The sequence below is a fragment of the Cyprinodon tularosa genome, unplaced genomic scaffold (genome assembly GCF_016077235.1).
Source record: "Cyprinodon tularosa strain WSP-4 unplaced genomic scaffold, ASM1607723v1 ctg98, whole genome shotgun sequence".
NCBI lineage: Eukaryota > Metazoa > Chordata > Actinopteri > Cyprinodontiformes > Cyprinodontidae > Cyprinodon > Cyprinodon tularosa.
In genome coordinates, this window is record NW_024039762.1 from 4,521,349 (window position 1) to 4,543,017 (window position 21,669).

Genomic DNA, 21,669 nt, shown 5'->3' on the forward strand with positions numbered 1-21,669 from the left:
TTTGCTGCAGGAGCTACAGGGACCGAAAAGAAACCTCAGCAAATGAATTAGTTACCATCTGTTTGTCAGAAATGCTGTCACTAATTAAAGCTGAGGAAGGCAGATATTCAAGGCAGCTTCTAATAATCTAAATTAGCTGCTAATGTTTTATATAGTGGGGAGCTGTAGCACTACATTTATTAAACCAAAGCATTTTCAAAGTTGCTGGTTGCAAGCTTAGGATATACCTGTTTCAAAAGGTAAACCCTTAGTCACCTTACACTCAGGGTGAATATTTTCTGACTGTTCATCTGTGAAAACTGTGAAATACTTAATAACAGTATCTACTTTAAAACATAACATTATCTGACCATTTGACTAAGATTGTTGCAATGATAAAAATATAAATAATGCTTCATGATGGAGCTAAATATTGTTTTTTAATAAACATTTGTGTGTAAGCAGCACATTAAACCCAATAGCTGAACACACAGCAGGGTATACAATGTGTTTGTTGTATAACTGATTGGGAGACCTGAACATACTGTATGAATAGTTTTGATATAAAAAAATATTACTATGACCAACAGTAAGCCGTTTTCTTGTAGTGAGCTATTTTGGCATTTATTATCTATTGAGTTAAAAATAGACATTATGCAAAGCTTAGCAGAGTTATCTATTTATAGACCACATTCAAATCAGTTCTGTTGGGAAACAACTGAAGTGCTCAGAGCACAACTGTAAGCAGCAGAGCAATGGCATCAAGGAACAAGAACCCATCTGACAAACAAATGAATAACAAAAAACATCTTGTTATATGGCTGTCATGATTAAAGTAGTAAAAATAGTAAAAAATAATTTTTATTTTATGCAAGGGTTGATATATATATAGAATAAATAAATATTCAGCGCAAACAGCATGCACAAATAAATAGTCAGTTTTTATCTTTCCCAGCTGTAACTACTGTCTGACTAGGTCACAGCTATCATAAAAGCAATGATGAATCAGTTAAAACAGAAAAGAGTTTTTCTAGTTGAAAGTCCGATAGGATTTCCAGAATTTGCTCAGAATATAGCTCAGAATTAAGAGAAAAGATATATATTGTTTTTGATTAGTTTTTTTTCTAATTCAGGAGTTTAGATATATAGTATTTTAACAATAAGAGAAAGCCACGATGATGATGTCACAGCTTTCACAGCATCAGAGTTGAAGAAGAGAGATTAACGGATCTACATCGGTACCCATGGTGCAGCTACATCAGTGAAGCAGTTGTGAAAAATTGCATGTTTGCTGATGAAATCTAGCTGGATCAGTTTTCTCGTCTTTGTTTCAATAAAACGTCATCCATTTAATAATGACATGCTTGACGCTTTAATTTAATACATATATGATGCAGTCTTTTGTTTCTGGTGGGTTATTCTTTGACAAATGCTCCATTATTTGAAAGCAGATGATGATTTGCATCGTCAAAGCCTAAGTTATAGCCATGAAGTCATGCAGTAGTCTGCTTATGGTGTACAGGCCGTAAGAGGAGTAGGTATTTATAATTGATACTTGACCTGAAAACAAAACCCAACAAAACCAAAAGAGCCTTGGTGAGCCTTGGGCAGGTCCTCATTTAACCAGAGGACAAACAGAAACACACAACAAAAAGTGATGCATACAGACTCACACCCTTGCATCAGTGTATGCTTGATCAATTATGGGTGTTTTGGTCAGGATTCGAACCCAAGACCTGATTGCGTAAAGGCAACATTTCTGCTAATGGTGCCGGATGCAGCTCTCCTTTATATCAGCTGTAATAATTTCAAGATATTTAAAGATAGCATCGCTGTCTTTATAAATAGCCAAGCTTTCGATGCTGTATACAATGAGGCTTTTAATTCCTCTCCTGAGTTTGTTTATTTTCATTATTACCTCCCCCAGGTCTCATAAGAGCCTAGAAAAACTACATTCAGCACAGGTGAGCTGCCTCAATGTCTTTAACTGGTAATCTTTAGAAGTGATATTGTGCTCAACCACAGCAGCACGTAAAAAGAAAGAGATTTCGATGCAATCAGTTATGATCTTTATCATTTCAGCAGCCTGAATGTTTTCTCAATATGCATTTAGTGTTTTACTTTTAATCAGGTTTTACAAAAGGGCACTAGGTATGTTAGCAAAGACCTGTTTGTGACAGGTGGTTGTTTAGTCAAAACAAATAGTTAAGTATATTCAACTGAATTGTATATATATATATATATATATATATATATATATATATATTTTATTTATCTCAACACAGTTAACCATGCTAAACCAATTCAATATGCTAGTGAAGATGCTCAGTCATCCAGGTATTAGTCAGTCCAAGAAGGTTAAAAAACAATCCACTTGATTTGTTTCCAAATTTCAAGACATTTCCCTTCCCATCCAGGAAGCTTTTTCAATTCCAAATGTCAGAAATAGCGTTGAGTTCGAGGCTTTAGAGTGGACCAAAACAAAGCCTTGATTTGGTTTAGAAAACATGGAAATTGAAGCAGACTAACTGGTCCGCCCCGTAGGAATGGGTAGTTGTTGGGGTCCTTTGTTAGCCTGCAATAACCAATACTGATCTATGTCTCTCAAAGAGGGGCCATTAGGGGGAAATGTTGGCCTTGCTGAGTGCCAGGCCAACATTTCCACCGCTATGGTGCCGCCGCGCGCTTTTATTTATTCATGCAGTTTAACGTGACCGCAGTATTTTAGTGTGTTATTTGATCTTGTGTTCTTTGTGTAATGGATGTAAAGAATTGTTCAATAAGGTTTAAATAGTATAATAATTTCCTTGTTGTCTGTGTAAAAGGATTTTGGAGCTAATTGAGTCAGGTGTGACATAAACACAGTGACTCAGGTTCATGCCAGCTGACCAAATCTATGTTGTTATAGTGTTATTGGGAAGCTTAATTAATAGCGCCTATATTCACCTGAGAACTGAAGATGTCCATGAGTTTCAGACCCTTGATGCATACACTGAAGCGTATATGACAATAAAGTAGTAAATCTCAATCTATTGCCTTACTTAGTTTTATTGTATTTTTAATAGGCCTATAGATTCATAGGTCTTTTGTCCAAAAAAAAAAATATATAAATATATACTATACAGGTACTATAAAATGCAAACATAAAGCCATAAATGTGTGCAATTGTTTACAAATCCAGAGGTTAAAAAATGCACAGCTGGAAGTAAGGTTCCAGGACAGGCCTGGTTCAGAAAAATAATATAACAAAAAGGATGTGAAAACATTACCTCTCTCAGCAAAGCTGTTATTAATCTTTTATGCAGTCTTGTTAAGAATGCATTTTATAATTAGTTATAGAAATAAGCTGGTCTGTTTTCATTTAACACAATGGACCTGGATATATTTCTGGTTGAATGTCCACAAATAGCCACTTACTGACTATTTTTCAATATTAGATAAACAAATACCTCTCCATAATCTTTGGGTAGAATTTCCAGAGGTATCCAAGTGCCCATTCAAAAATTCAAATGCTTATATGCAAGCTACACCCTGGAAACATCCAAGCATCAATGAGAAGCAGAGGGGCTCTTTGTCAGGAGATGAATATGTTTTGGTAAAAAATGTTTTTATCAACTGCAAAAAAGAAGCTTGTTAAGATTTTAGCTGAAGCTGGTAGGGTTGCATCATTACCTACATGTACAGTAAATCAACCTCAACTGAAAGGCCACCCAACGAAGAAGAGCACAGCACTCCAAAAGAAACCTAAGAGAAAAAAGTTAACTGAAACTAAAACTGAAGCAGTGGATCACAATTATCATTTTTTCTTTAGGAGGAAAAATGTAGATAGGTAGGTCCTTATCTCAGTCCTGAAGAACATTTGGACCAGAGCTGAAAAGATGTGTGACAGAAGGGCCGTACAAATCAGCCTCTCTACACCATCAGGAGAAATGGGTCAAAATTCCAGCAAACTATAGTGAAGGGTTGCTCAAAACATCCGACATTAAATAGATTTATAGGCATTTCTCCCAAACACCCTGGAAACTCATGTTAAATTCTGAATTTGAATGAAGACTAGTTTTCTTTCTGATTATTCTGGAGTTTAGCAAATCTAACATTATTTTGCTCATCTAATTGACCTAAAATAGAAAAAAGCTGTTTATTTAATGTCTAATTGTTATAAAAAATCTTGTTTCTTACATCTTGAACGTGATTAAAATGCTTTGTTCTTTTAAGAAAAATTGTCAATTCAGTTTAACTGAAGAAGCCTTGCTATTAGTCTGGCTTAAATTTGCTAATGCTAATAATTATCTCGTGTGAAAACACTAGCATAAAAAAAATACAGGATATAAGATATTCTAAGAAGCATTATTATTGATTTCTCAAATATGTGTGAGTTTGTTGGGACACATAAATGACCTATTAATACAAATCTCTCAGACACAAAAATAGTGTGTTTAGTGAGTCAGTTAGCTGAATGGTTTTATAAATTAAGATGCATAAAACAAGGTGACACCAAGCACCAGAAGAGGAACCCTGGACATCCATGCACTAATAAATAGTTCCCAAAGAGTTGCTCATTAATTACAGATATAGTTTAACAACATTTTGTCCAAACCTGAAGCCTAGACCTTGCTCAATAATATCTCACCTTAAATGTACTTTTGAACTGTTGGATTGAATTTCAAATGCTTCCAATGTGTTAATTTCTTTATTAAATCAGGTCTGCATGTCGGTGTGCCTACCAAACAGGTCTCATATTCCCTCACACTGGAGAAGCCCAAGGCTTCATATCCTCATTCAATCAGATTACAGCCTAGACAGTTCCCATCAGTCTGCTGCTTGCACTCAAATTAAAACTGAGCAATCTATGAGCATGCACATTAAAGAGAACTTTATTTTGAAATCCCATTTCACTGTGGAATCAGGTTATCTTTCTCCTGCTTTCTCTTCATCTCTGTCAGTCATTCTAACCTCCAGTTTTCTCTCAACGTGTCTTTCTGACCCACATGTAGGCCTTTTCATCCCATTCTTCCTCCCGTCACCATTTTACCTCCTCTATTGCCATTTTGGCTTTCTTATCATATACCTCTCCTCCCATTTTTTTTTGCCCTCTTTTTCTTTTTTCCCTTCTTCTGTCCTATCTCTGTCTTTATTCCCCAGGGGGGATTATCTCAGTCAGAGGCAAATCTGCCCAATTATAAACCTCATCTCCTCTCTTACACACACATAGACACAGATAGATGCCTGGTTCTTCTGAATCCTCCACTCCACACATCTTCTCTCTGCCTCGCACATACACAGAGAAACACACACAGATAGAGTTGCACAAACACACACAAAAAAACCCACTTCCTTGTTTTGCTCTTCTTCAGTGTCTATTTCATTGTTTAACAACACATACACATAGACTCACAATCCACAGCTACCCTCCTCTCTCTGTCACACCTTAAAAAGCCAATTATTCACGCATCCTCCCTTTTTTGCTTTTCTCTCCTCTCCCCTTTCCCCTGTTCTCTCCCGTCACTACACCGATCTGGAGTGAACGGCTCAGGAAAACAACGGAGAGAGGAGAAGAAGGGCCAAAAATAGGCAATGAGGGATGTGTAAAACAGAAAACAGACAAAAATAAGATGATGGAGTAAAATACGTACTGATTAGTCTAGAAAAGTGGGAGATAATCGAAAACTAAATAGAAGCACACGAGAGGAATGAAACAATAAGGAAAAGGAGATGGTGTTAATTGCCAGACTGGTGTTAGTGCTGTGCTGACAGTTTCCTGTTGGTGGGGGGCTGATTGGACGATAATGATGCTGACTAGTAAACTGCTGCACTGCTGACCCAGAGGAGATAGTAGAAGAAATGTTTGCTATGAGCTCTCCTAGGAAAAGATTTGCTCTAAATGAGTGAAAGGAGGAGGGACATGGAGACAAACTATTAGCTTTTCAGGAATTTCTACAAGTATCAGAGTGCTGTGCTTTATGACCACTGAATAGGGGTACTGGTAAAACCCAGGAGTTTAGTAAACTTCTATTTTTGCCGTCAAAGATTCTATGACTGCATAAATGCATGGAGGTATGTTTATACAGTAATGTTATATATGCATTATTGTGTGTACTTGAATTATTACAGAAATATGTAATCAAATATGTAATCTGTGATTGCATGAATAGTTTAATTATTATTTATTCATATTACATATATTTATTGCATTTTTTTTTTTTTTTTTGCAACTTCTGATCCAGTTTGAGTGTTTTGCTGTGCATGTCTAAAAGCACTTATATTCGGGTCTGATTAGCCAGAGATAAAATGAAGATGTAGGGCACAGAAAACCCAATTATGTTCACAGAAGAACTTCACAGCCACAGGGAAACATGAGGAAAGTAGTTTGACGATCAGGTTGTATTTTTTCCCTCAGGTGGAAAACAGTTTTTATCAAGGTGGAGTGAATTATTAATAGTTCTTAATGCTATCTGGAGCCAATCAAAATCCTCCAGGTGTCTGTCAGAAAGGTAAAAAAGATTTCATTTTTCAGCTTTACAGTGAGCCTATGCTTAGGCTGTGATGCCATCTCTTCGACTACCGAAAGGCTTTACAGAAAGCCACTTAATTGAGTTTATTATGTAATAATTATGGGTGAGCAAGAGAAAACTGACCATTTTTGTTCCAAACGGGGATCCTAAGCTGTTCAACTAACTCTTATGAATGAGTAATGAAGTGATTACAGATTAAATAATAACATGCCATTCCCTATAAACTATTTACATTTATAAGAGGAGCCTTATTGTAAAGTAGTACCAGTCATTCCCTATACACAGGTGTGTTAAAAGTTAAGATATGAACATGCTAAGAAAAGATAGAAAGCTGAAATTAGATAAAGTGATGTTTTAACAATGTATCACCCAACTGCAGTGCTAAGCCCAGAAGAGCTTTAAAGAGCACACACAGATCCTGCAATACAGTCAGTGATAAATGGTTTTAGATCAATTACCGTAACTGCTTCGCTTTTCGTTTTTGGGGCATCCAGATATTTTCAGGGTAACTTTCTACAATAGATCAGTACACTGAGTACACAAAAAGTACATTTGTGGCTCATTTTGGTGCCACTAATGTTCAATCATAATGTTTAGTTGCCTACATTAATATATAGAGCTCACTAATTGATATTGATTGATTGGTTGATTAATTAATTGATTGATATTTAACTGGCAGTTTATATAATTTTGGGAGTCAGGTATTATTTTCTAATAATCCTTCCTTACTAATGGAAAAAACAAAAGCATCAAAGGAAAAGCATGCATATAGAATGTAATACTGTACCTTGTTGTTGTTGCTGATTTTTGACTGTGTCTCCGCTAAGATTACACAGCAAGACGACTGCATTCTTGACTGTTCCACTGGTAATGCTGTTCGCCTTTAAAAAGTTAAAGACAAAGTCAGTTACAGGTTTGCTAATCATTTTAAGAGTGAGTGTTTTAAATCTCAGATAATATCTAGCATATCATTAAATGTGAGGACATAAAAAGTAGACCTAATAAATGTAAAGATGTTAACAGAATAAATTTCCTCTGTAATTGAATCCTATAAAAATACAGGAGAAAACAGAGATTAAAGCTCTCCATCCAATGTTCTTATAGACTATAAATATAATGTAGATGTATGAAGACAACGGTTCAATCAGTGTCAGGTTTCTTCCATGGAAAGACTGAAGATCTTTAAAATATTCTCACTCCTGGTATGCTGCAGGAATATATTCCCAAGAGCTTGTTCATAAAAGCAACTACATCTTTGAGAAATATTGCCTGTGCAGTTCAACTGAACAATCTGAAGATTTCTAAAAATGAGAACACTGTACGTCAATTTTAGGGACACGAGTTGTCATTATTTTCTCAAAGTCCTATAGTCACATCCAGTAAATTAGAACATTTCTTTAGATGAGGCTTGTATTTTCTTTTTTAGAATAAGAGCTGGTATTAAACACATTTATTTAGTTCACATTTCTGTATTCAAATTTGATGTGTAATTTTAATCTTAAATTATGACTTATCAATAGCTTTCAGTGGAAAATCTAAAAAAAACTTGATTTGATTGATCTGAACATTGAACATTTAAATAACAATACTTCATTGAATATGGCTGTATCTATCAGCTCATGAGAGACACAAAAAAGGTTTGGGGGATGGCTCAGGGAAAACCTATTATCGTTTAATTAAGTAAAGCCTAAATAAAGAGGTTAGAAATACATTCCTAGAGAGTACAGCAGGGTAGCTTGTTGCCATGATAAAGGGGGGCTCTTTTATTAAAAACATATCAGCAAAGACTGAGAGAGGATAGAATTAATGAGCTTTTATAAACATTTGTATAAGATTTATATAAGATGGCTATTTAAACCTGTGGTGGACCTGGGTTTGAATGAACCAATTGTAAATAGCAACAACTTTAATTCACAATTAGAGACATTTAATAAAAAAAGAAGGACAATTAAAAAAAAATTAGAAGATACTAAAGACATGCTGGTCTTGTCTGGTTGGCCATTAGTGGCGGCGCACTCAGTCTCAGAGGCTCAGGCTAACTCTACATTTGATTGACAAAATTTCGCTGCATGTTCTAAGTATAACGACAACTAAAGCACCTTTACCTTTTTACCCTAAATTGAAGTCTGTAGTTATGAACTCATTAACCAAACCACAATACATTTCTTAACATTATCAGCTGTTAACTAAGAATAATATAATAATGATGCATCATTGGCACCTACAGACAGCAGTTCACTTATATGAAAGAACCACAGACTACACTCTATCTACAGTATGTAAAAAAAATGTTTGAACTTAATACTACTAACTGAAACAAATTAAACTACCAAAGGGAAACCAGCAAAAACACATAAGCTTCAGCTAAATTTAGGCATCAATTAATCATCACTCAAACAACAGCAAATTTGCAGATTAACACAGCATTGATTTGAAGTTGGAATGTAGTAATCTGTGATGGGTCCCAGCTTGTAGTGGTATTGTGCCTTTGCTAGACTAAGGGTGCTAAACCACATGATATATAGCAAAGGCTATCATCTCTAGTGGTTCAGAAAAAAAGGAAAAGGGAAACCAAACAGGGAGAAAGGAGATGAGAGAAAAGGGAATAACTGACATTAATCAGCAGCCTGTTCACACAGTCTCATTCACTATAGTTCAAAGAGTTCAAAATAAACCAGAAAAGTAGCCTCAGCAATTAAGTTCAGATCAGACAATAGATATTGTAGTATAAGTTGAAGTTAAACATATTCTGGAGTAAATGTCAGCTTTTAAGCCTACCTTTAACTACCTGCCCAGGCATGCTTAAAGTAGCAAATAAAAACAAAAAGCAAGGGTTTTACTTTTTAAACTCATCTTTGGGAGGCTACTGGAGCTCTTGGCTGAGGTCCATGGCTTCTTGCATTTTTTTTTTTTGTCATTACAATGTCAGGATACAGAGCAATGAAATTCACTCTCTGCATTTAAACCCATCCCCTTGGGGAGCAATGGGCTGCCATTGTAGAACTTCTGGATAAATTAGAGGAGAAAAAATATGGATTTAAGAAGGGGATTGCATTTCCAAACTCCACTACTGCTGCTAGTTTTGGTTCAAGGATGGAAAACTATTCAGAGATTGAACAGCTTTCACTCTCATGCAGGTATATGAATTTTCTTCCATTTTTTCCCCAAATCCTCAAAATAAAAATAACACCAAGGAATGTTGGTGATGGAGGAATTTCAGGGTTAGTGAGCACTGCTCTGATGGATGTCAGTTCCTGCTTGGTTCTTCATGACTCAATCAACTCGTTCAAACAGAAATGCGTCCACCATAGAAAGATTCCTTTATCGTGTTTCTATTATTTCATCAATGCAACAAAACCTAAACCGTGCAGTGAAGGGCGGTAAAGCAGCACGCAGTGAATTCCACGTGGGGAGAGAGTTCACTGCTCCTCCCTCACCTCATGCTCCTATGTGACATTTGCTCCATGATAATCATGAATGCTTATTATATATTTAAGCCCACATTGTCCTTTTTTATAGGCCCGTGCTGCCTTATGAGGCTTATATAAGACTTTTACATTTTTGCTGCTACAGACAGATTGGTTTTTGTTTTTTTTTTGGTCAAATGTGGCTCTTTGAACAGTTTGGGTTTCCGACCCCTGACCTATGGTGGGATGTCAGAGCTGCAAGGCAGGCTGGAAGCTGTAGTTGCAGTTTGTTTATGGGTACCTAAGCACTTGTGTTATGGGTAGTGTTCACTATTTTTGTAATTTTATTATGGTTGTGATTATTTATTGTAGTTATTTCTCATATTTTTATATTTACAATTACCATAATTTCATCTGAGTCCTTATTATCATTACCAGCAGCCTTGCACTGCTCATTATTCTGTCATTCTTAAGTACATTTAAACCCTTTTTTTTTACATCAGCATTTCATTTTAAGGTTTTCTTTTTATTCGCATTCAAATGTGCTAGGCTCTCAGCCTAATTCTCCTGTTGGATTTATTAAGGTTAACTACTTATTTTTAGTACAAAGACACTTTTAAAAAGTCTCTTGTATAAATGAGATGTAGTTTTAGTAGGCTAAACAAATTCAGAATATATTAAAATGGAGCATAAACCTAAAACTGCTTCAAAAGCGATCAAAACATTTACCTCAACATGTTAGGGGAAACCGCCAAAATTATTTTTTGGACAGAGGCTCGAATTAAGGCTTCTTGACAGACTGAAATACAGGCGAAGGTATGTTTTAATAACAAGGGCTGCTTTACAGATGGAGCTGTCAGTGCTATTCCTGAAAATAGTCCCATCCTAATGATCTTTTTGTTCTCCTCATAGACTGTGTGCTTGAACACCTGGGTGGATCTGCTGTGACATTTCTATTGATAGAAGCATGAAAAATGAAAAGCTACAGCAGACAGATGTTATCTCTGAGAATAATAACAGACGCCGTATTTGGATAATATTAGAGATCTAAAGTGGGATAATTGTTGGTTTTCTATCCACAGTTTTCACCTTTCTCTTATTGCCATCTCCCGAAAGCTTCTTTCTCTTTAACTTCTACTTTCACCCTTTCCAGCTACAACTTTCACCCACTAATAGGATCTGCAGTCCTTACTTCTTTTTTTTTTTTCTTTCCTACTTCCTCTTCCTCTTCAGCATTTGATCCTGTTAAAGATATGCCAGCACTGCCTCCAGGGTCCGCGAGCATCAGTGTGATCTGTGAACGGGCTGCTAAGTCAGGCTGGTACTCATCAGGTGCGGTTGCCTGAGGCTAAAGACAATGGCATCCATTCACACCTCGGACAAACTGATTTTCCATGGCAACAAATGACAAAGCTAAACTTTTTGATCTTTATGAGCTAAAAGGTTTCAACATAACTTTACAGTGAATACAAAAAAAGGATAAAATAAATAATAACAAAATGAGTAGTCTCACAGTTTATGAGACATTCAGGCTATATTAGTGTAACTAACAAGAGATTTCTGCATGTATAGCATCAGTTCTACACTGTCTGTAAACATATTTGACTGCAAGCATCGAAGTAGTCGCTCATCTCCTGAGGCTCAGCAAGCGAACAGTTAATAAACCAGGTTTAGCCACCATCCTCAGGCTCTTTAATGTCTGACACACAACTACTTCATCATGTAGACAAATACAATTAAGAGACTTTTTCCGTGAGAAATGTGATCACTAGTGGCAGGTATACTCTGTCTTGATCAAAAATTTTCAGCCAACATAAATCAATCCATGGGCGAGCAACACAGACAGCTCTAATGGAACCGGACATGAGTGGTTCAGACAGGGGTAAACAATCAAGAGACGAGTTAATCAGGCTGCTGGATAAGAGTGTTTAAATATTCTGCATCAGCTAGTCACGGTTGTGAAAGCAGCCATGTCGAACGCTCATTATTCAGGATGGGTGTGTATGTGTGTGTGTTTGGAAGGAGAGTGGAAATTGTTTCTTGCAGCACAAGTATTTTGGTTTGCTGGGAACAGATTGCACCATGTTGGAGGATGCATTTGAATGTGTGTTTGCAAAAAGGGTCAGGTGAAATAAATTGTTTACTGGGAACGTTTCTACGCCCCAGTGTTAACAGACAAGAGCCGTGTGTTTGTGCATAAGGTCATGTGTTGGGTCTGAGCAGTGCAGTCCATACTCCCAGTCTATTAACCCTTCATTCTCCCTCGTGCTGACCTGCCAGTCAATTACATGAGCCCTCTAATAGGTCAGCGGAACTCCAACTCATTTGCATAGGCATATCTAGAATAGGTAGATGGAGTGAGTAAGAAAAGGCATAGCAGGACTAGAAGGAAAAAAAAATGCAAACTCCAACAATATTAAAGATGAACTGGTTTGCCTTTTCCTGGGCAATACCAATTTAGGGTTTTCTTTGAGATGTGATTTGGAAAGTCCTTTTTTCAACCATTCAAGTTTTTCCTTTAAGAGACTATCATTTATAAAAGATTAAAAAACTGTACTGCAATTTCTTTAATAGTGATAGCGGTTTTGGATCTTATGGGAAACCACTGAAGTAGATTTTAATCTCAATTGTTTTTTTTGCAGGATATCTGACTGACCTTTATCTTATTTTGAATAAACTTAAAGAGGTTCGTCAAAGTACATGTTTTTGATTGAGTTCTTTAAAGGATGAACTTGTTGGATCCTTTATTTAAAGCAGCTATAAAATACTTTTTTAATCAAATAATGATGGGAAAAGAAAAGCATCTAAATATTAAGATATTGGGCACTATGTCACATCACTTTGACTTACTAAAAGATTCAGAAAAATTTTTGTGTTAAAATTTGACAGTCTAAAGTCCTTAAGTCGGCCGAATAAGGGTACTTCTAGATCATTCGTTATAAAAACATCAAATATACTATAATCCTAGTAGATGGCAGGTTGCATAAAAACTGCAATATGATAAAACTGTTGGATACTAGTTTGTGCTTTGTTTCTAGAGTGAAGTAGATAAGCTGTTAAACCTGTGAAGCACGAATGGGCAGGTCTGACTGAGGACAGCCAGTCGTGATCTAAGGATCTTTCGGCAAACTGCCTTGAACTGTATTCTTTTCACAAATTATGTCATAATTTTGTCCTTTTTTCTCTCCTATCACATTGAAAAATTCTAGAAATTACATGAAACTGTTGTAAGGACATAGTTGCCTAGGATAAAGGCTTTCCAGACACTGCATCACACAGACTTTTTGTAGCCTAATGCTTTGGTAGATATACACACCCAAGATTCAACAGACCCATGTTTTCCTGGAGGTCTAACATCCAATTGTCTCCAAGTGACTCTCAACTCATGCTTCGCCTCTAGGATTGTCATCTCCAGTATAACTCCTTCAATCGACCTGATGTCATCCACCTGAGATGTTGCACAGCATATTGGTCCTGGTCTCATCTTTATATTTTCTACTCTTGATCTGCCTCCTTTTTCCTCACCGTATGAAGACTAGTTTAAGTCTCCACTCTTGGCGTGGAAGAGGAATGTTTTCTTCAGGTCCATTTCCATTTGTTGATTGGCCAGTCTTCTTAAATCCTGGATCAAATGTTGTGTCGCTTCTACTTCCAAGACACCCTCCTCCATCTTTGCTTCCACTTCAGAACCATTTTCATCCACAATCTGGACCACATCGTTTCTCACAGAAATAAACCTCATTGTGTTTAGATAAAAACAGTGTGCTATGCCAAAAACAAGTTATACTTTAGTATGGCTATTCTGAAAATATGATAAAATACACTGGAAGGTTTGTTTACTTAGAGGGTGAGCACAAGTGCATGGAGAAAAGATGGGTTCATAGAGAAACCCATCTGGTCTGTGTGAAGATGTGATACATTATTTCATTAAGACATTGGTTCATGTTGGAGGGTCGGCACGTAACCACAGGAAAGAGATGGGTAGCCTACTAAAGATGTTGTTCAGTTGTGTGAGTTTGAGGGGGTGTGGGTATGTGTATGTGTGTGGGTGTGGTTACTCATCTAATGAATGAGTATTGTCTGCATTCGCATTCTTTACAAATAGCAGCCAGTTTCGTCCAGGACCACCAAGTTTGACTAAAACACAATTCATTCAAAGGGTTGATCATCGTTGTTAATTGATTGTTCAATGTGGGGGATATTTTAAAACTTGAGGCAATCAGATTAAAAACAGATTATTTATCGTCTGATTCTGACATTTGCATAACTAGTCACATTCAGATGTACTAATGGGTGCATTTCTATATAACATTAATGTCTATGATAGTTGTTTTATTTGACGACTGGCTGATGGAGTGCCATCATCAAAAGGAGAGGGTTTCTTACCATTATGAGCTGATAGACAGCTGGCAGGATCCTGCTATGATTAATCCACCTGAGAAGAAGATATAATAAACATAGTGAATGAGCTGTAGACAAACCAAGGTCAGAAAATCATTTTATAGATTTTCTACACTACTCAGACATGCATTTTCTGCCCACAAAAACAGTCTTAGAGACACATGAATGTGGACTGGGTTGTTAAAGCTCAATTAAGAGTAGATTTCAATCCACTGATTCCTGCCTTCCATCAGTGAAACTAAAAAGAGAAAATCTCTCTTCAGCTTTTAAAGAGCAGAGGTGATGATAATAGATTGAAGGCACAACAAGAGATGGAAAGACACAGAAAGAGGATGGAGAACAAGATGAGGGGAATAATATTTGTTAGAAAGAGGCAAGGATATGGAGACAAGGGTGGGGGAATAAAAGGAGAAAGAAAAAAACATCTGTCGCTTTTTGAAAGAAAAAATAGAAAAAAAAGAACAGAGATAAATTAAGCTTCTGTTCACCAAGGTTCTTTGATTTACATTTAATTACTGAGTGGATAAGGAACTTAAGTGGTTTGAATAGATGTCTTATTTACATATGTGTGTTTGGAAGCATGAAAGCATTCAGGTCGTGACGGGAACCAAGTAAACTCAAATCAGACAGGTGTTAATATGCTGCCCAGTCATTTGTCTTCAGTCTAATTGTGATTTATAGCTTGTCGAGAGGCTCTGATTTAAAGAAGCTAATTTAGAAAAAGGTGAGTTTCAGAAGTAAATATGCTGCCCTTGGTAAAAGTGTTTCAAAGTACCCAAGATTAATGAAATAACCCCTTATTCTATTGTTGCTCTGCTTTTTTCCCCCTACATTTAGCTGTTCATGTTTACTAAGAGTGTATTCTCCTCACTACTACCCCTAAATTCACAGTTGTCTGCAAAACAAACCTTTATCGAATGACGCATTTTACTCTTCTTTTTTAGATTTTTCACTTAAGAGTGTTAATACCAGACACTTTTGGGCTGGGCGTGAGCTCATAATTTGAGTAGAATATGCTCTTCCGGCATAGAAAAGTTTCATAGATGTTTCAATTAGCATTACAGATCGAAGCATTACTCTCCACTTCTAATCTTTTATTACTTGTTAAGAAACCAAATGTGTTATTCTTTTTACAGACAAAATAAGATAAATTAGGCTTTTTGATTCTATAATTGTTGTTGTTTACAATCTTTATATTGAGCCTTTTTCCTTAAAGCTAAGCGTTGACTTAGTTTATGTGTGCAAGTCCTCACGTGTGTGATTGTGTTTGCTTGCACATGTGATGGATGATGCCCCATTATGGAACTGACAGGCTGAGAGATGAGAGGACAGACCAGGCCAGCACAACATGATAAACTGGGCCACCTTTAAACTGCCAGCAATACATCAATTGACAGAGTGCAAGACACAGAGCAAGCCAGAGCACAACAGATGACCTACAACAGAGCAAAAATAAAAAAAATAAAAAAAGCTGATTAATAAACCCCTGTTAAATAAAGCCCACATTAAACAACCATTCACCAAACAGCTTTTACAGGTATTTGTATCATAATGCAGAGCAGCCTCCTTAGAAAATGTTTTTATGGATTAACTCACATGTGAGAGAAAAGTGATCCTAGCTTAATTAATGACCAATTCCTTACCCCATTTGGTCAAAACCGACTTTCAAAAAAATATTTTAAATATACGAAGTAAAAAAAGTGTGTAAATCATTAAAATATCTAAATTTTACCCATGATATAGGCCAGTTGTACGTATGCATTTTTAGGTACTGTATCCTTTTTACTCATTAGTGTTGTGTTTTCCATTCCAAAATTATTACAAATGATTAAAAAAAGTCTTTCTATTAGATATTTAATGGTGTGTCCTCCTTACTGAGACAATAATGAAAGGTATGCTTCAGTTCTATGGAATATCTAATGGAACACGCAAAGCAAAAGGGATGGGAAGGAAAGAATACTGTTAAGGTAAGGTAAGAGATGGCAAAAGCATCAGAGAAAAATGCTTCCCTTGTATAAAGCAGCAGTCATATTTATTAAACTCCTCCTGCAAGCCAGCAGGTGTTCCTGTGGTCTAATGAAAAGTATGAAAATAATCTGATAAGAAATGGTCAATGAGGAGAGAGAAGAAGTGCTCCATAATACAAAATGTTCCATGGAAAGCTAGCTACAACACATAAACACACATCTCCTTCACAGATAGACATTTAGGGGCATTAAACATGGATGGGAAAAACACAGTAGCAACCTCACAGGAAGAGGTCTTTGGCTAAAGGTCATAGCAAATCTATTTGTTTGAAGGTGTCTGGACTGTGATAATGAAGAGAGAGACAGCAGGCTGCCTTCCCAACGTTAATGTCCCCAATTTACCATCTAATTACCACTCGGCTGGCTTCATAGCCACACTTATCTAACCAAGACCCAGGCAATTTAATTTCTGATTGTATAACCGCCGCGATGGAGGGAAAGTTGGGGAGTGAGGGCAAAGAGAACGAGCAAAATGTGGAATGACGTTAATAAATTAGAGATGGAGAGAGAAAGAGAGCGACAGAGATTGGAAAAAATGTTAAATGTTGTTAATAATGTCAAGCAGAGAAAAAAACGAACTAGAAAAACAGATGTAAAGAGGAGAATGCTGACACCAATTTGAAAAGTTCATGTCACTCTACTTGTGTCAAGGAAAGAAGGGGATGAAGAGAGGTGGAGTACTAGAAAAAGGAAGACAAGAGTGGGGAAAATTACCAGATAAGAGAAGTGGGGAAGTTATTTAGTTATGTAGATGAACTTTAAACTCTGAGAATTGGTGGTGAAGAATGTATGGATAGCAGGTTATTAGAGATTGTTGCAATATTGCTGCAGAAGATAAAATAAGAGGGAAACGCAAAGGAAAGAAAGGAGAGGACAAAACAAAAAAGTAATTTAATGTTTAAATTAAATGTAACAGTATCGTTAAGATGAAATGATCTATCTACAAGTCAAGATAAGATATGTACTGTAACTTAGGCATGCATGTTTTTTGCTCAAATCTGTATTAACTAAATTCAAGAAACAACCTTTGATCTCAACATTGCTAACAGTTAGCTAGATAAAGTCTAGCACAATGCTGTCACATACTGATTTTCTATGAAGATGCTTTTTCACCTTTTTCTAATTCCTTCATTTCCTCTGAACTAGGTGACAAAACATATCGATCCATATTTTAAGGGTTATACTTGAAGTGTTATCCTGATCATTCATTTTTCTATATCAACCATCCATCTGCTTTTCTAGCCAATTTTGTTATGATACTGACCTTTCTTTCCCCATGTGTATCTCTGCCAACTACAGAATTGACAAGATAGATGACTGGAATAAAATCCCCATGATACAAAACTCAAATACCAAACACATGCATCACTACTGAACCATGGGTTAGCATACAATTATTTACTTATTCAAATGGAGAGTTACAGTTCTTAGAATGTAAAAACTAAGTTTTATATAGTGTATTGAAAATATACAATAGAACAAAGAAAAATTTGTCTTATCAGGAGGATAATGATGAAGTGGTTCTTCAAGAACTCAATAACTCCTTTGGTGGATGTCTCCATTACTCTTGTTTAGTCAATTACTGTCTCAGGTATAAACAGATATGCCCTACAGAGTTAAAACATGTCACAGTAGCAAACCTTTATCTTGTGGTCTGACTGGAAGGATGTTAGATGCTTGGAAAAGAAACACCAGGACAGAGCAGTGGTGAAGGAGGTCAGTTAAGCTCAGTGTGCAGCCATGGACACAAAATCCAGCCATCAAACATTTGTGCTTGTAAATTAGATGGTGTAGCGGTGAACATATTTTTCCCGCCCATGGAACAGAATTTTATCTTTCTGCATATAAAATTATATATATATATATATATATATATATATATATATATATATATATATATATATATATATATATATATATATATATATATATATATATATATATATATATATATATATATATATATATATGTGTGTATTACAAAAATTCATTAGGAAAAACTACACTAAGACTAAGAAATGCCACGTTTTTTGTTCAAGGAACTACAGGCAAGATTTCACCACTAGGTTGGCTGCTGAGTGCTGTCTGTAGACCAAAACAAGATGTGTGACAGGCAGTGTTGGGATTAACACGTTAAGTTATGCATTACAGTTACTACGTACATTTTGCAGTAACTAACGCTGAAACTAGTTTGTAAAAGTCACTAACGCATTAGTGTTTACTATGCTTTAAACAGATTCAGTAATAGTTACTTCCGGTCTATAAAGAAGGACTACACTTTCCTGGTGTTAGCACACATGGCACACGTAACAGCTACTGTATGCACGACTTCAGCATGAGCACAGAGGAGAGACGATGGCATAGAGCCACTGATTCACTGTCGGCATTCCTACACTATATGCGGTAATAAAGACTTTATCAATATGGATTAGAAGCTGTAATTTAAACAAGCTCCTCACATAATCTCAACACTGACTGCTTTTAATCAACACATGTTCTTCACTTTCTCAGGACTATAAAGATTTTATGTGCATAGATTACATTTTTAACTCATAAATCCTGAGTCTTGCTGTTTTTTTTCTTCTTTTCTTTCGGGAATAGCATAACCCAGTGGCAGCAGGTGGAGTTTTCTCCAGAGGGGAGCATTAAATTCAAAATAGGTGTATACCAAAAACAAATTGAATGTACAGTAAGTTATTACACCAGTATATTTATATGAATGCCAACAAGAAAAAACATTATTAAAACATTTTATGAAAACAAAAAACATAATTTCGTGTACAGGTTTTCATTTTCATACATAAACCTTGCCCTTCAGATGCTTTGTGAAGGCAAATCTGTGTTTTGCATGATCAGATATGGTGTCAAAAACCTAAAACAAAATGTACTAGTTTAATAATGGACAGCTATTAGTCATCTTTATATTTTTTTTAACATATAAAAACTTTATTTTCTGAGAATGTGTTTATTTAAGAGGAACTATGCAAATTAACAAACCTAGAAAAAGTATACTATATTATATTATTTTCAATGTGAATCCCAGATTGTTCATCCTTCTTTGCCTTTTCTAAAAAGTGCTTTAAACCAGTCCTACCCGTCTTTATCCATACTGGCTCAGATCGTGAGCTTTTACCTATCCTTTTGCATTGCAGAGGAGCTACTGTGCATGTACAACTTTTAATGTGAGTCTATGGCCAAAGATTTTTGTGCCCACGGAGGGAATATGTCACCAATCCGACGACGAAGGAAACAGCTTTACTCGTCATTACAAATTAAATATATATCTTGCACATTTGTTTTATGTTGTTTTTTTTATGTCTTTATCAAAGTCATTGGTTGGGGTGACACCAAACAAGCAGCTGCGGGGAAACAGAGGCCACGCAGCTCGCCAGCGAGGTGTTAGACCCAGGTTTTTTTTGTCAGTGGGAAGGGAGCCAAAACGCTAATTGTTAGCGGGTGGACCCATGTTTGAGAAACTCTGTGTTTTCAGTGGGAAAGAGGCTTAAGTTAGTTGCCCTTATGCTTTGCTAAGCTGTCAGAGGCATTTTATGGTCAGAGAGGGGATAAGCATGTGTCAGTTATGTATTATGTGTCAATTAAGTATGCACCAATGTGTTATCCTAAGAATACAGCACCTTTTTACGTTCAATTTGGTTGTATAATTTTTTTTTGACTTTAAGAATAGAAATAATTACTTTTGGTAATGCTTCCTAGAACATTGGCTTTCTGTGGTGTAGTGAATTAAAGTAGCATTATTGAAGTAAAAAAAATAAATAAAAAAAGCTAAAACCATTTTTGTAAAATATGTTTTGCGGACATTAAATCATATGGACATTAAATCTATTGAATGGAATATTATTAATAAGTATTTTTATTTTATTTTTAATGAAAACATTCCCAATACAAAATACAAGAAAATAAAAAGATAAGCAAATAAAAACTGGTTAATGTTACTTTTCTTTCATTGGAACAATTGTAAAAAAAAAAATTATACATTGACAGAAAATCTAAAGTGATGCAGAATAAAAGTATTATTTAATTTCCCTTGTGGAATAATAAAGTATTTTTGAATTTAATTAAATGAAATTCAATAAACTCTACTGAAGACAGAAAATAAAGTATATAAATAATCATTTTATAAAATGTGATGGTTTTAGGATATAAATAATTACATCTGGTGATGATATCAACAAAAATAAAAGGTTTCCGCATCAATTTGAATAGTACCGGTAGGTTTAGGCCACATGGTACAGAGCTCAGATGATTCCAGATCCTAGTAGCTCTGTGATAAAGCTGAGAGATGGCTTCTTTAAAAAGAAGCAAAACAAGGCCCAGCATCAATTAAGCTTTTGAGGGTTGGCGCCAACTTAAGGAAGCAAAGAAGCTTAGAGGGTACATGGAGGTTGCAGCTTTTCTTCTGCACCAGCAAGTTAGATGTTGGTTTATTTAGCATTAGCATATCTGGGAGCTGGCTGGCACACAATTTAGAAGAGGAGCAGATGAGCATGAGTGTGTCACTTACTGGCCAGTTCAACTGTAAACAATAAATTCTTGTAGTGGAGAGGTGACTAAAAAGAAATAACAAATAAATTCATTTAAACCTGAAAAAAACCCCATATAACCCAGACTAAAACTTTAAAAAACAAAACAGAAACCATAACTTAACACAGTGTGTTACTGTTTTCAAAAATAAGGCACTAATCAGACCTGACCCAGGTCAGACTGAAAAGTTGAGTTGGATTTGTTATAGAAATAGCAGCTTCGTGGTAAACATGAAACAAAACAACAGGAAGCCGAGGTAATTGGTGAAATCAATAAATACAGACAGTTTAGGTTATAGCGTCAACACCCCCTGATGTTGCTTGTTTACATATTGAGGAATGCAGTCATAAGTCTGTAAGAGCCATCCTCCCTTATTGGGAAGTCAGCCAAAAGCAGTGTAACCATGTTAGTGTCACCAATGAACACATTAGACATGAGCGCATTCACACAGAGCCGCACACCCCAGTGAGGCATCTCATGGTTAGACAACGAATCAGCAGATTTTCTCTGCAAGAGCAACACATCATTATATCTTGTTATTTTGGTGCCCGATGACTTCCCTCACAAGAGTTGTTTTTAAATTCCTGAATAGTGAATCCCCTTCTACATTATGCAGTGATAATTTTGTTTTAGTGTTGTATATTTTAAGAGGATGCAATGCATTTTTAAGTAAATATCTTCAGGAGTAGGCGACTATGCAGACATATTTCGGCACAACATGCCAATTCTGTACGCACCTAAGCTTGTCTAGCTCCTAATGCCTGTCACTAAAGTGATTACTAATGCAGGTCTGGTTTTAAG

The 21,669-nt window shown here is 35.9% G+C and overlaps 1 protein-coding gene across 4 annotated transcripts in view; it reads right to left on the bottom strand.

Moving 5' to 3' along the window:
* The window catches only part of ulk4 (unc-51 like kinase 4), a 123,587-nt gene that overhangs the window by 22,320 nt on the left and 79,598 nt on the right, over positions 1–21,669 (bottom strand). For all 4 annotated transcript variants that reach the window (XM_038275780.1, XM_038275779.1, XM_038275777.1 and 1 more), the window contains exons 31-32: positions 14,285–14,333; positions 7,279–7,372 (exon numbers count right to left, since the gene is read on the bottom strand). In XM_038275780.1, coding sequence (XP_038131708.1) covers positions 7,279–7,372; positions 14,285–14,333 — 143 coding nt within the window. The remainder of the gene's footprint in view (positions 1–7,278; positions 7,373–14,284; positions 14,334–21,669) is intronic.